The sequence below is a fragment of the Rhipicephalus microplus genome, chromosome 7 (assembly GCF_043290135.1).
Source record: "Rhipicephalus microplus isolate Deutch F79 chromosome 7, USDA_Rmic, whole genome shotgun sequence".
Taxonomy (NCBI): Eukaryota; Metazoa; Arthropoda; class Arachnida; order Ixodida; family Ixodidae; genus Rhipicephalus; species Rhipicephalus microplus.
Genome location: NC_134706.1, coordinates 96,142,731 through 96,156,092, shown reverse-complemented (window position 1 = coordinate 96,156,092; position 13,362 = coordinate 96,142,731). Strand labels below are relative to the sequence as shown.

General features: G+C 45.5%; 2 protein-coding genes across 3 annotated transcripts in view; both read right to left on the bottom strand.

The window, feature by feature from the left end:
• LOC119179746 (uncharacterized) overlaps window positions 1–3,832 on the bottom strand; it is a 64,436-nt gene extending 60,604 nt beyond the window's left edge. Inside the window, exon 1 of the mRNA XM_037430869.2 lies at window positions 3,661–3,832. The gene's annotated coding sequence lies outside the window, so the exon portion shown is untranslated. The remainder of the gene's footprint in view (window positions 1–3,660) is intronic.
• Window positions 3,833–6,700: 2,868 nt separating this feature from the next.
• Window positions 6,701–13,362, bottom strand: part of LOC119180316 (uncharacterized) — a 34,764-nt gene continuing 28,102 nt past the window's right edge. For both annotated transcript variants that reach the window (XM_075869486.1, XM_037431490.2), the window contains 4 exons: window positions 12,731–12,847; window positions 10,478–10,542; window positions 8,796–9,050; window positions 6,701–8,202 (listed from right to left, as the gene is read on the bottom strand). In XM_075869486.1, the coding sequence (XP_075725601.1) occupies window positions 6,880–8,202; window positions 8,796–9,050; window positions 10,478–10,542; window positions 12,731–12,847 (1,760 nt within the window). In that variant the 3' untranslated portion in view covers window positions 6,701–6,879. The remainder of the gene's footprint in view (window positions 8,203–8,795; window positions 9,051–10,477; window positions 10,543–12,730; window positions 12,848–13,362) is intronic.

Genomic DNA, 13,362 nt, shown 5'->3' with positions numbered 1-13,362 from the left:
TACCTTTTAGATTCAGGAAATATTGCCCTTACGATAAATGTGTTCATATAAGCGAAAGTAATAATAATAATAATAATAATAATAATAATAATAATAATAATAATAATAATAATGAGAATACTTCTGTTTCAGCGGACAGATATGATCAGCTGATAATAATGCCAGTCCAAAAGTTTAAATTTAGTTTAAGCCATGTTCAGGCAAACTTTGGCCAGAAGATACTGGATGTAATAGAATAGAGAGTATTTGCTCCAATAAAATAGTAGATATGAAAGAAACAATTTACTCGCACTGTGCGATACTTAGAAAAGACGTTCTGCCAGAGTCTAGGGGTATGTTATAAATTGTCATCTATGTTGCGATGTGAGGTGAGAAAAATACGGCGCCGTTTGCCATATTTTGTATGACGTCATCAAGTGAAAACTTGTTTGGTCCCGTCAATGTAGTACAGCCGCCAATTTTTTAACCTGAATGCGCGAGCATCGACCATCGAGTCTGTAAGCGCATGTTTCGGGCGTCCTGGTGTGCGGTTCCCGAAACAGCCTAGCAGAAGTCAGCTGCACAGGACTGTTCATCGCAGGGATGCACGTATTCTCGTTTATTTTGCCGATGTGCTTCGTTAAACGGCGCTTATCGACTGGGCGGTCGACGTTCGCGCGTTCAGGATAAAAAAATGGGCGGCTGTATATCCAACAGCTACAAGAGTGAACCACCTAGAACATAATTCATGTCCTTCGGATTTGATTCAGACGCTAATAACTTATGTTGATTTTTTGCAGGTATATGCCGGAATACATGCAACGAGTGGCAGCCAGCGGTCGTTCGGCAGTGAGCGTTTGGGGCGCCGTAACCGCTCAAGGGCTGGGACCCCTTGTCAGAATTGAAGGTCGCTTCACGGCAGATGCCTACTGCGGGCTCTTGGACGACGTACTGCTCCCATATCTCGTTGGGGGACCATTCCCAGAGAACGATTTCATCCTGCAGCATGACAACTCCCCCATTCATAAATCAAAGAAAGTTGCTGCATATTTAGAGCGTCGCGACGTGGCAGTTCTTGAGTGGCCTCCACAGTCGCCTGACTTAAATATTATTGAAAATGTGTGGGGGAACATGAAGCTTGCGCTGGCGCACCGACAACTCCGTGCCGTCTCAGCGGACGTGCTTTGGGCCATTGTTCAAGAGGAGTGGGAGCGAATCAGGGCCGACACCAACATTTGTCGGTCCCTATACAGCAGCCTCCCCAATAGAATTAATGCGGTTATTGGAGCTGGAGGGGAACCTACCCGCTACTGATAGTTGCGAACTTTGGGACACGTAGCGCACAAGCAATAAACTTCGTGTCCAACTGCCCATGTCTGCAAACTTCTTTACACTTGTAAAGCTGTAGAGCATTCCGATACTTCAGAACAAGCACGCAAAGCCAATGTTTTAGACCCGTGAATCTCGATACTTGCAGAGTGTGCAGAGCCGTCAGAAAGCCCCGCTGCGGAGGCTTAGTCGTCGAGAGCTCAGCTAAAATTAGTCGGCAGACACAAGTTCGACCGCGGCAGCATGTGCCGTGTTTAAATGCGGGAGAAATGCAGAAATACCCGTGCGCACGTAATTTCAGTGCACGTTAAATAGTTCTCGGTAGTCGGAACTTCTCAGAGCACCACTCAGTGCCAAAATTCTTTCACTGACTTAAGCACTACAAACCAAGCAAAACCAATACTCTAGAGTTTGCAACAATGTATACATTAAACAAGTATTATGGTACTTAAACAAGAGGGACCGCTCACTTCTCAAATACTGTCAACACGTTGCGCTGAGCGAAGCCCGCTTTCCGGCAACGCTTTGTGGTTTCTCAGGTGCATTAAGTTTGCTTCACGGCAAAACAGGCGCGGCGCGCTCCCGCGCTTTTAATCGAAACGAAGCCCCGCCTCCAAGCTCTTGTGCGCCTGTGCCGATAAGCTTCGATGCGCGGCCGCACCGCTAGCGCTGGCGCCCCGCGGAGCGCAGCCACGCGGCGCGGTGTTCGTACTAAGAGTGGACGACCCTGTACACATAGATGTGTCACATGCCCGGGTTGCCAGTGAGCGGAAAGACGGCATAGGCAACAGCACATAGTTCCAGCTGCTCAATGTTCCGAGTTGTTTCTGCTGTTGCAAAGTGTCCCAGCTACAAGAATTGCAGCTCTATTGGGGTCAGCTCACTTTAATTCTTTTGTTTCGTTTTTACTTTGGCCAGCTGAGTAGCATGTGTTTGCACAAAAATAAGGAAAGTATGTCATTATTCAGGAAATGTGATCTATTTAACCCATACCATCTGCAACCAAGAGCAGTTCATTAGAGCTGCACAACATTACTTGGACTTTTCTGTTGCCCAATAGCTATGCTCCCTAATGTCTGATTAACCTGCGCATTGCACTAATAGCTATGAATTACATTGTCCTCCCAGGCACGATACGACAGTCAATCTTCACGCTGATCTGACAGAAAGTACGACTCAATATACACAAAGTGATGCGATTATTCAGGAACGCAACCTGTTTAACAACTTCCATTTGATGACAACAACTTGCGAATATTTGCGATAACTAAGGAGGTTGTAAAATTAACGAAGTCCACCTTATCATTACTGCTAGCACTACCTTTGAACGAACAGTTCTCATAATCGAGCACGCATGAACGAAAGCTTCTCACGGTCCGTACGCGTTCTCAATACTAGCGCACTGCATGCTCGAAACACCTGCGGGTCTCTGCAGCGAAAACGCGACATGCCACCCAACAATTGAAAAGCAAGAACATAGAAGCCAGGCGCCAAACGAGATGCCTACCGTCGACATGAATCACGCGCAGTCTTTATTCAGAGCCGCGCGCCGATGCGATTAATCGCTCGGTTGCACACTCAATCGGCGATTGAAAGACGCTGAGCGCACCGCCTCCCCGTTAACGCACCGTATGGCATCCGGGAAATGCGACTCCGAAAGGATAAACAAATCACTCTCCGAAGGCAATGCGGAAAAACTCTCGCGGGACAGTGTCAGCCCTATTCAGCCTCCATTCAAGTGGCAACGAGAGATTCCAAGGACATTTACGAGGCAACAAAAAACGGATTGAAAACTGGGGCGTCAAGCGGCCGTACCAGTGGCTAGTGTGTCGCCTTGGCCCGACTGAGGAGCTTTTGAGATGCACAATGACGGAAGAACACACAACGGAATGTCGAAAGCGACAAGGAGGAAACTCGACGCTTTATTTCCCACCAACAACGAACGAAGCAGCGCTAGCTCTTTCACGCCGCAGTAGACACGAAGACGAGCCGGTCAGTAAAGCGAACACATCTTATGAACGCGAGCTGCGTATCGGCGTCGGCTAACATCAAAGGTCACCGAGCATCGACGGTGACAAGCGTTTTGAGCAGGCTATAAGTTTATAACAGCGCTCGGCGGGGGCACGAGCTCGGAGTAGCCTTGGCGTGACATTTACCGAAGACGACACCCCCTTAATGAGCTGCATGTTGGCATATCGGAGGGCATGATGACTACAACGGCAGGCTGACCCTGACGCAAACATGTTGGTCAGCGGCTGCATCACGGGGCGAAAGCGCTAAATTTAGCCGCTGTGGTCGTTACGACAGGGCGCGTGCTGCGACTTCAGCGTCGTCGTCGACGATATGGCTTACCACGGTTTGGCGCGCGACGGCACGCGCGACGATGCAGCTGTCGCGGCGACTCAGCGGGCGTCCCACGGTCGTCCGGGCACCCGCTGGAAACTCCGTCCGTATCTCGGCTCCATCGCGTGCGCGAATATGGCAAAGAGCGCGGTCACTGCGTTGCGTATCACGCCGATGGGCCGGCCATTTTTTATATGACCAGCGGTAGCGGGCGTTCAGCGCAAAAAGCGAGAGCGATCGCGCACGGTGCACGAGTCGGAGGCCTGCGCAGGCCGCAGTGAGGCGCAGTGCGCGCATGCGTCAGGAGAGCTCCCATCATCATCATCATAAAAGCCCGAACTTTTTCGGCGCAAAGTTTGAATTTATTAGGATCGATGGCTTCTGTGCTTGCGAACGCGCAAGGTTACGCTAAAAAAAGGCCATGTAGTGAACAGATGCAGTCAAACGTAACAAGTGATTTTGCTATATAATGACGCAACAGTAAAAAAAAAGTGTTAGGCTGAACATTGTGAACACCGCAGATGTGCGGTCATGACGAGACTAAGCAGTGCAAAGTGAAGAGAAAGTAGGACATAGCCATTCATTATGTAATACAGCAAGGGCGTGGGAAAATAAAGTTAGATTAGGGAGGAGGAAAAAAAGAAAGTAAAGCATAGCATACCAAAAGGGAAATCAGGGCGCAAAAGTTGCTAGGGCCAATCAACTTCCCCATTTCCAGCCTTCGCACTTCTAGCACATAGCTTCCCTCTCCCCTTTTTCATTTTTTATTTAATTTAGCAGCCGTCATACGACTATCACAGAAATTAGCGAGCAACAACTTCAGCACATATTTCATAGCGACCCTACAAAACCTCGCAAAGGGCTGAACCAGCAAAAAAATTATATATATATATATATATATATATATATATATATATATATATATATATATATATATATATATATATATATATATATATATATATATATATATATATATATAAAGCCCAATTGGTAATATGATATGCTGTGTTGTCATATTTTCTGCTTCGGATCTGCATCCAGTTTGCTACCCTGCATAGGGGAAGGAATGAAGGGATTAAAATAAAGAAAATAACTTTCGGCTAAATGTGCACCTGTCCACTACAACCCTACAAGCGGTAACCTAACTCGGTCGATCTTTAGAACAGCATCAATGCCCACATCTTCACGAACCAAGGACCTTCTCAAAAAACTGTCTATTGCAGTCTAGTTTTTTTTTTTCCAAATACATAATGAGTGACAGAAAAAATTTGTAAATAATAATTTGTGAGGAACTCGACCAATAATCACTATTATATGAATCAAAGCACAGCTTCATTAGGTAGGAATCATGTTGAGAAAATTTCGGCATTATTGCTTGGAAGAAAAGCAATGAACGTTTTGTGTATACAGTCATATATATCTTGAACAACAGATAAAGTGAAATGGTATCAATGAATGCTCCAGAACATGTCTCTAGTACACCCTCTGAAAATCTTGAAAAAAAAAAAGCCGAAACATACATACTTTAAATCTCACTGATAGGAATCTGTACTGGAAGTTCGAGCTAGGACTTCACTTTTGTGCGCAGTGGACGTGAATTGAAGATAAGATGTTTACATAACATGCTCAAAATAATTTTTACAATACAATCGTACTTTGCCGACAAAAACATAATCGTAGTGTTATCCAAACACCATCATTGCTTGCAATGTCCCAACACTCATAATAGACTCATTCATGTCTCACCAAAAGAGAGGCAACTACCATATGTTCCCATTTATTACTTACGCCTGCAACTTGCAACTGCAAAATATAAATATGGGTATATTTTGGCAGATCCCTTTCATCTTCCTTCCATGTACTGCAGGGAAGCCACCCAGCTCACTAAATTTCACCTACTAGAACCCACATCACGAGTTCAGCTTCAAACTTTCTGTATTATTTTGTGCAGGCTCTACACGAGAAATTACAGCAATCTTGCTGTGGTATTGATTGGGCTCTGGATTGTGATCTGCATGAAGCTATTTGAATTCGCTGCGTACTACACCTGCCATGATGGTCTATTAGTTGCTGCGCTTGACTGCCGACCCAAAGGAAGTGCAATCGCATCTCGGCCTCGGTGGCCACACTTTCGATGAGGGCAAAAGTGCTCGAGGCCAGCATCTCTTAAATTCAGGTGCACGTTAAAAAGCCCCAGTGGGTCAGAATTTTAGAAGCCCTCGACGACGGTGTCACTTGTTGTTTTATGGTTTTACGATATTCATAGAGTTTCTCACAAACTTACCTAGCGGTAAATCTGGTGCTAGTGAGCTGCTGTATGCAAGGGAATGTCAGGATATGTGAGCTTCAAACTTCACTCAGATTTGTATACTTTGAAGAATTGTGTGGCTTCATGTTAAAATGATCGATTTCAAACTAAAAGAGCACGTAATAAGCTATTTATTTTTGTCATTACACAGAAACGTGTTTTAATTAACATTCGGACCTTCTGCGTCAATGCACAATTTTGCGAAGCGTGAGAAGTAACCAACGGCCGCTAAACTTAGCAGGTAAACGACACAGCGAGCATTCCCTCCACCACTTTTATGTCGTCTGTTCCTTTCTTTCGCAGTTTGGTTGTTCCTTCAATGTAAGCAGACTTTTATTTTAAATTATAATAAGCGTGAATGAGATCCGCTTATTTGTACTTTATTTACGCAGTCGTATTCGTTTTTGAACGGAAGCCTCGCTCAACACCAGCCAACACGAGCCTCGCAGACACATACTGCGATTCCCAGCTCTCCAACGGGCCCCTTGAGAAATTCGCACAGACAGTGGCGCGACACTTCCCTCTAGATATTTTTGTGAGAAGCTCTGTAGGGATATTAAATGCCAACAAGTATTCTTGTAGTGTGCTTAATGCACACTACAAGAATATTTTTGTACAGTCAATCTCTATTTGAACATAGTTACACCATCCAAGAACTGAAGCCACAATGCCGTGCACCACATATTTCACTATCCGCAACAAAGGCAGAAGGTAAGCCATTTTGAGTAGACAAATCAGTGACATTGCGACTAAAAATAGAGCATTTATTACAATATAGAACGAAAAATATATTATTATACTTTGAAAAGAACACAACAGTTTGCAGTGCACAGCACTGACATATGTCACATTCACAAGCATACACAGTAAATGCCCAGTTTTGTCTATGCACACATCCACGCACAGATCCTTCGCATTCATTTCCTAATCTCATGTTTAGCTAGCATCAAGTCCGCTGGCACGTGGCTTGGAAGACTCGGGGATATGTTCTTGGGTTCCAGTTTCACTGGCACTTCACTAAAGGCCGCGACGTTTACGTTCTTGGCAGGAACGTCTCTCTCGCCATCTGCCAAAGGCAAAGCAGTTTGCACAACGGCCACTGCAGCATCTTTGGGCGCAACTGCACCTAGGGGAACTACGGCTTCTTTCGGTGCAACTGCGTCAACCACACTTGGGGCTTCTGCCACCGCGGGTGCCTCTCGGGTGTCTCTGGACATCTTGCGAACTAGCGGCCGATTGTCGACTTGCTGGACCGGTGCCACACGAGGTCCTTGATCCTTCACTTCCAAAGGCTTGCCAAGAAACTCCACAGGAGCCTCGGCTTTGACTTGTGCAGCCTGTTTGGCAAACTGGCTTGCATCCAGCGGAAGAACTTGCGGAGGCTGCCCCAGAACAGGCTTGGGCTGTTGCACCAAGCTCGGCTTGCTCTCGGGGACTGCGGGAACTTGCTGCTGCAACGGCTGCTGCACTTCCTGACGACGTCTAATGACATCCAATGGTTTGACGGCACTCTTCGCCAGTTTCGGAAGGGCGTCTGCGGCTGGGACGATGGGCCACTGCTTCGCAACCTCCGCATTCTGAATGCCGACCTGAGGCTGGTGCATCACAACCTGTTTCGGAGCCTGCGGCAGGAGAGGCAGCATGCCAGCTTTCGGTGCGATCACCGGAGACTGCTGCTGGTGGTCGGCCTTCGCAACGGGTGAGTCAGTTCGTCCCGCCTCATCTTTCTTACCCACTTGTGCGAGAGGGAGAGCGGGGTTTGGGAGCTGCTGGTTCGCGGGAACCTGTTGAACGTTCCGTGCGACGGGCTGGATGCCTATGGACAAAGGAACTTTGACGATCTGCTCGACCTGTTGTGCTTGGTGTTGCGGCAACTTCTGCGCAGGCAGTGGAGCTGCTTGGTTCAGGACTGGCTGCGGGACGTTTTGGACGGGGGGACCTTTCTGTGGCAGTTGGCCTTCTTTTGCCTGCAGGGGCAGAACGTTGCCCACAGCTGGTGCTGGAGGCAGGGCCTTCAGCGCTTCCGGTCTAGCACCGGTAAGAGATGCTGCCGGTGCAACCACAAGAGGTACACTGTCTAGGACCGGAGTGCGTGCAGCTACATTATCGGGTGCGACGACCGGTCTAGCGGCGTCTGCAGTGCCGTTAGTTTTCCGCAACTGCGCGGAGTCGTCTTGCTTGTGCTTGGCCAGCTCCTGCTTGAGCTCGCGCTGCAGGTCTTCCAGCATCTTTTTCTGCACCTGCAAGTTCGGACAGACATGTTCCAATTTTTAAAACATCTTTCTAAAAGTCTACTGACACAAAGATCTTGCATCTTGTTTTTATTGTTTCAATAAGAGTCTAGTGATTCATTCATCATGACTGCAAACCGCTTGCATAGCAGTTAATTATTTGGAGACGTTTCCAGAGCGCCCAATCGCAGTTTCGGTTTCAGGGAGTACAGAAAGAGAGGAGAACCAGGGTTTTTTTTTTTTTTATAAGCGCCCAACCACACGGAACAGTGAGGCGTAACAATGCACGCATGTGAGCACTGCCTTGTGAACTGCACTAGTTGGTACCTGCAAAAGACATGGAGAATGAAAAATTTGTAGAAGAGACAGCCAAAGGTGCTGCGTTTCCTATTAGCATACATATTTTGGGCTTCAGTTGACCCTTGCACATGCCCCAAACTGTTCAACAAAAAGATAGTCATCCCACCTGGGTTTGATTTGAGGTGAAGCAGCACTAAGAGGGGCCTTTTCGTCCATCTGGACAATCAGGCCACGACCCGTTAACCTTTCCGTGTGCAAGTGAATTTCAAGTGTAAGCCTCCAGTATGCAAGTGAAATCCTACCTTCTGTTCCTGGGCAATCTTCTCAAGGAGAGCCTCCTGTTTCTTGGACTCGGAGCCTGCCACAACGGGGGCAGCAGTGATCGCCGGGGACTGGGCTCCAGCACCGCCGGATGCGGCAGGTGCGACAACCTTGCCCGAGGTGGCCGCAGCAATCTCGCGGTCCTCCTTCTTCAGAGCCTCCGGGTCCAAAGCAGCCTCGTCCTTCGACGGTCGCTCGACCACCAGAACTGGCTTGGGGTGCAGGGGAACCACGACCTGCACACAAGACGGTAACCAGTTCGTAAGTTTGTGACATCGCGTTGTGAGCGTACTGGATTGACACCAAGAGGCAGAGTTGGCTGTAGGAGAAAGTAAGCAGCTATGGCCACACGGGGGACATGGTGAAACGAAAAAGAGACAGAGGGACGAGAGAAACAGTATGCGGCACAGTGCGAAACACACTTTCATGGCTGGCACAATTAAAAAACTCTGGTGTATCGTGTTGGTCACAGCCTAACATGCGTTGTGTCGTTATTACTCCACTTGATGAGTCGGTAGCACAGCACTGTCCGCCTTGGTAGATAAGTGGCTAGAGTGCTCGTCTACTAACCAAAGGTTGTGGTTTCGACACACGCCGCGAGCGACTTCATTTTTAAGTAGGCAAAATGCCAAAGGGCCATGTGATGTGCAATGTCAGTGCACGTTAGAAAAACACCAGGTGGTCTGATCTCCAGCGCGCTCCACTACAACGCCCCTCAATATCCCATCTTAGATTTGGGGCATAAAACCCCAGATATTGGGTGTTACTGTCAGAGTGACTCTTTCATTACTTCTGTTAAAATAATCCCACTTTCTTTTGCCAACTGACACACAACATCTAATACCCGTGTCACACGGGCGTTTTCGAAGGCCATTGAGTCAATAGTCCATTTAGTCAACGAAGCATGCTACATGCTAAACTACACTGAAACTTTGATAGCCATTGAGTGATAGAACCAAAAACGGCGCAAACGTGTCGTCTGGTTCACACTGTACTTGGTGTGCTCGCACACACAATTAGAAACATTATAAAAAAAAATCTAACCAGTATGCTTAAAAAGCAGTGTATGTCAGGGTTGTGAATTATTTAATAGAGTATTCTTGCCACTTGAATTGTGCAAAATGCGCTCATTTTCAGCATGCTGTCTTTTTCTGTATCGCTTGCCAGTTTCGTTGCTGAATAACTTGAAGCTGAATGTGCATTAATAAGTACGAATAAACAATTTATTGAAATATTTAACCATCAACAGGCATACCCAAGTTTTTAAATGAACTTATATTACTTAAATTGACGTAACATGAATACGAAGAAGAGGATCCCCAGCGCCAGACAGTTTTTGAGATAAACACCTGAACCACTCAAACTATTCTAAACCACCTTGTAGCAGCGCGACAACTCAATCAAGTCAACAAACTTGTGGCGTTTCAATGGCCATCGACTGGATAGCCATTAAAAAGGGCCCGTGCGACACCAGTACTATCAAACTCCTTCCAATTACTTGCAAGTTTCGTACTGTGGATGCACTTCCTCCCAGAAGTCTCGCATCCTATTTCCAAAGTGGAGTGCTGGAAAGGTAGCACAGCAGAGGCTCCCAATGATACATTTAGCCTATTTCATGGTGGAATGAATGTTCCAGTCCTTTCGGCCCGCGGCCTCAACTTACCTCCTTTGGAACAGGAAATTCAACAGGTTCGGGAGGCTCCAGTCTCTTTTCCGCCACCGTTGCCGCTGAAAAAGCAGGTTCCACAGGTGCCATGTTATTGAGTGACAGTTCAACCCACATCATACTAGGGATGGCAAAAAAAAAAACAGCCATGTTGACCAATAACAAAGCCGACACTGAATAATCACTGTATACAGCTATTCCTTACAAGGAATGCAGACTTATAACAAATAACATACCGGATAAAAGGATATACTGTAGTGGGGAAGAGGGAGAGAGACAATATATACATTTTAAAAAATCTAGAATACAAGAGAATAATTTTTAAAGTCAAGCAATCCATCTATGACACGTCTACAGACCAATGTTCCTGAAACATTTCTCTTAGCAACTATACTTACTCGCCTTATGATTGCGCCCCGGAACCTTTGTCACCTAAATTTCACTTTTTCTTTTTCCTGCATAGTGATTGCGCCATGAACTTATCATTCCAGCAAGCAGTGACAGCAGTTGCGTCATTACATGTTAGTCACTGCACATTAGGTTAACAAACTCCAGCACGCACCTTATGTCTTTGCCTTTAGTACATAAATTAATGATGCAAGAGTACAGTCGACATTTGATTTCTCGAATCTGTGGCACCATCAAGTTTGCCATAGTCTGATATACCGGACGTTTATAGCTTTCGCCATTCGATTTTTCGGACATTTTAACCAGCCGTGAGCAGAAATCGAACCTACGACCTTCAGGTCGTAGGTTCGATTTCTGCTCACGGCTGGTTATTTTTCACCCACTTTTCTTTCTTCTTATTTACATTCCATTTGTTCTGTGACGAGGTTCTTCACAGTTCTAATAACTTCCCCTATACATTCCTTGGCATTATTGTCTGTTAGATCTCATTATTATTGCGTCAAAACACGGAAAAACGAGCCCTTAGGTATACAGTTCTTTCCCTTATTCATTAACGAGGGTCTCGTACTGGCAGACTTGGTGTCATTAGGTTGTATGCGAGGGACTATTCGTCAGCTGCCCGCTCGTAATAAGTTCACGTGCTACGTGACGCCACACATGCGCATAAAAGGGTGTTTCACACTCACGGCTTGGCTACAGAGGGCGCTGACTGACACTCCCACTTCTAAATTCACATATAATCCCAAAAAAGTGGGCGGAGGGAAGGCCGCTGTGATAGCTCAGTGGTTAGAGCATCGAACGCGTTATTCGAAGGTCGTAGGTTCGATTCCTGCTCACGGCTGGTTATTTTTTCACCCACATTTATTTCTTCTTATTTACATTCCATTCGTTCTAATAACTTCCCCTATACAATCCTTGGCATTATTGTCTGTTAGATCTCATTAATATTGTGTCAAAACACGAAAAAAAAACGAGCCCTTAGGTATACACTATATATATATATATATATATATATATATATATATATATATATATATATATATATATATATATATATATATATATATATATATATCGCGGCTGGTTATTTTTCATCCACTTTTCGTTCTTCTTATTTACATTTCATTGGTTCTAATAACTTCCCCTGTACATTACTTGGCATTACTGTCTGTTAGATCTCATTATTATTATATATATATATATATATATATATATATATATATATATATATATATATATATTATATATATGGCCTTTTTCAGAGCCATGTAAACGATGCACTTACTGAATTGCAATGAGAATCCTGTACTCCTGCCGTGACCCTCTCCATTAGCGAAAAATACCCGCTAAAAGTGAGTTTTCACTTGCGTTAGTTTTTCCAGATTGCCCAATTTTCGGACGTTTTCACGATCCCTTGAGGGTCCGGGAAATCGAACGTCGACTGTATTAATATTTGTAGCAGAAGACAAATTTGAATCGTAACAGTTGAAGGCAAATTGAATCGAATAATTCAGGTATGTTGTAGGAAAGCCTGTCACCTGTCAATGCAGTGCACACGCTCTGAGAGGGCAGAGTCTGATACATATCCATCTTACATCTGACCCCATTCAATAAAGAAAAGAAAAGAAGCGATGAGAAATGCGTGCAATATTTGAGGAGGTACAGAAAAATTTTGACATAGGCAATGTTTAAACATATCCGCACTCGACATATTCAGGTCTGAATGTCACCGACTGAGTATGTCAGCGTCTCGCATCCCTTTGTTCGGTTGACTGCCCACTAAATCTTTGGTTTAGTCAAATTACGTATTACTCTGAAATATCCTGTGAAGACTTTACTTACGTTGCATGCCCTTGGGTGACAAAATGGCTGCAGGCGGCACTACATCGCCCTTTGGCGAGAGCGGCTTTGCGAGATCAGGTCCGGGTGAAGCATTGGCCAGCTTGACGTCATCTTTCGCTGCACCGCATTGGCGAGAAAAAAAAAACAGCACACTATTACACGTGGCGTAATGAAGCACCTCGCTAGACTGACAGATACTAATTCAGAACATACACCATGCACATTTTCAGACGCATTTAAAAATTTTGATAAGGTTTGACACATTAAATTCGCAATATGGTTACGATGGATGAATGAAAAACTTTTATTGGGGTCCTGAAGGATTCCACCCCCGTTTTATAGGGGTAGGATTGCGGGCCGCTCCCACGTTGGGACGGGGAGGCCCAGCCTCACCGCCGCATCGTGGGCCTTCTGGACAGCCTTGAGTTGTGTACGAGAACCGGACTCGTGAGCATTAAATGAAAGGAGTTCTCAGAAAATTCTTCATTTTTTCATTGTAAAGAGGGGCACCTCCAGAGCATGTGGTTAAAATCGCTGCGATTCTGGCAGTCTGGACAAAGTTCTGAAATATCGGAGTAATGGCTATAAATATGGTTACGATGAAAAAACATATTGCTGCATATACACGGAGT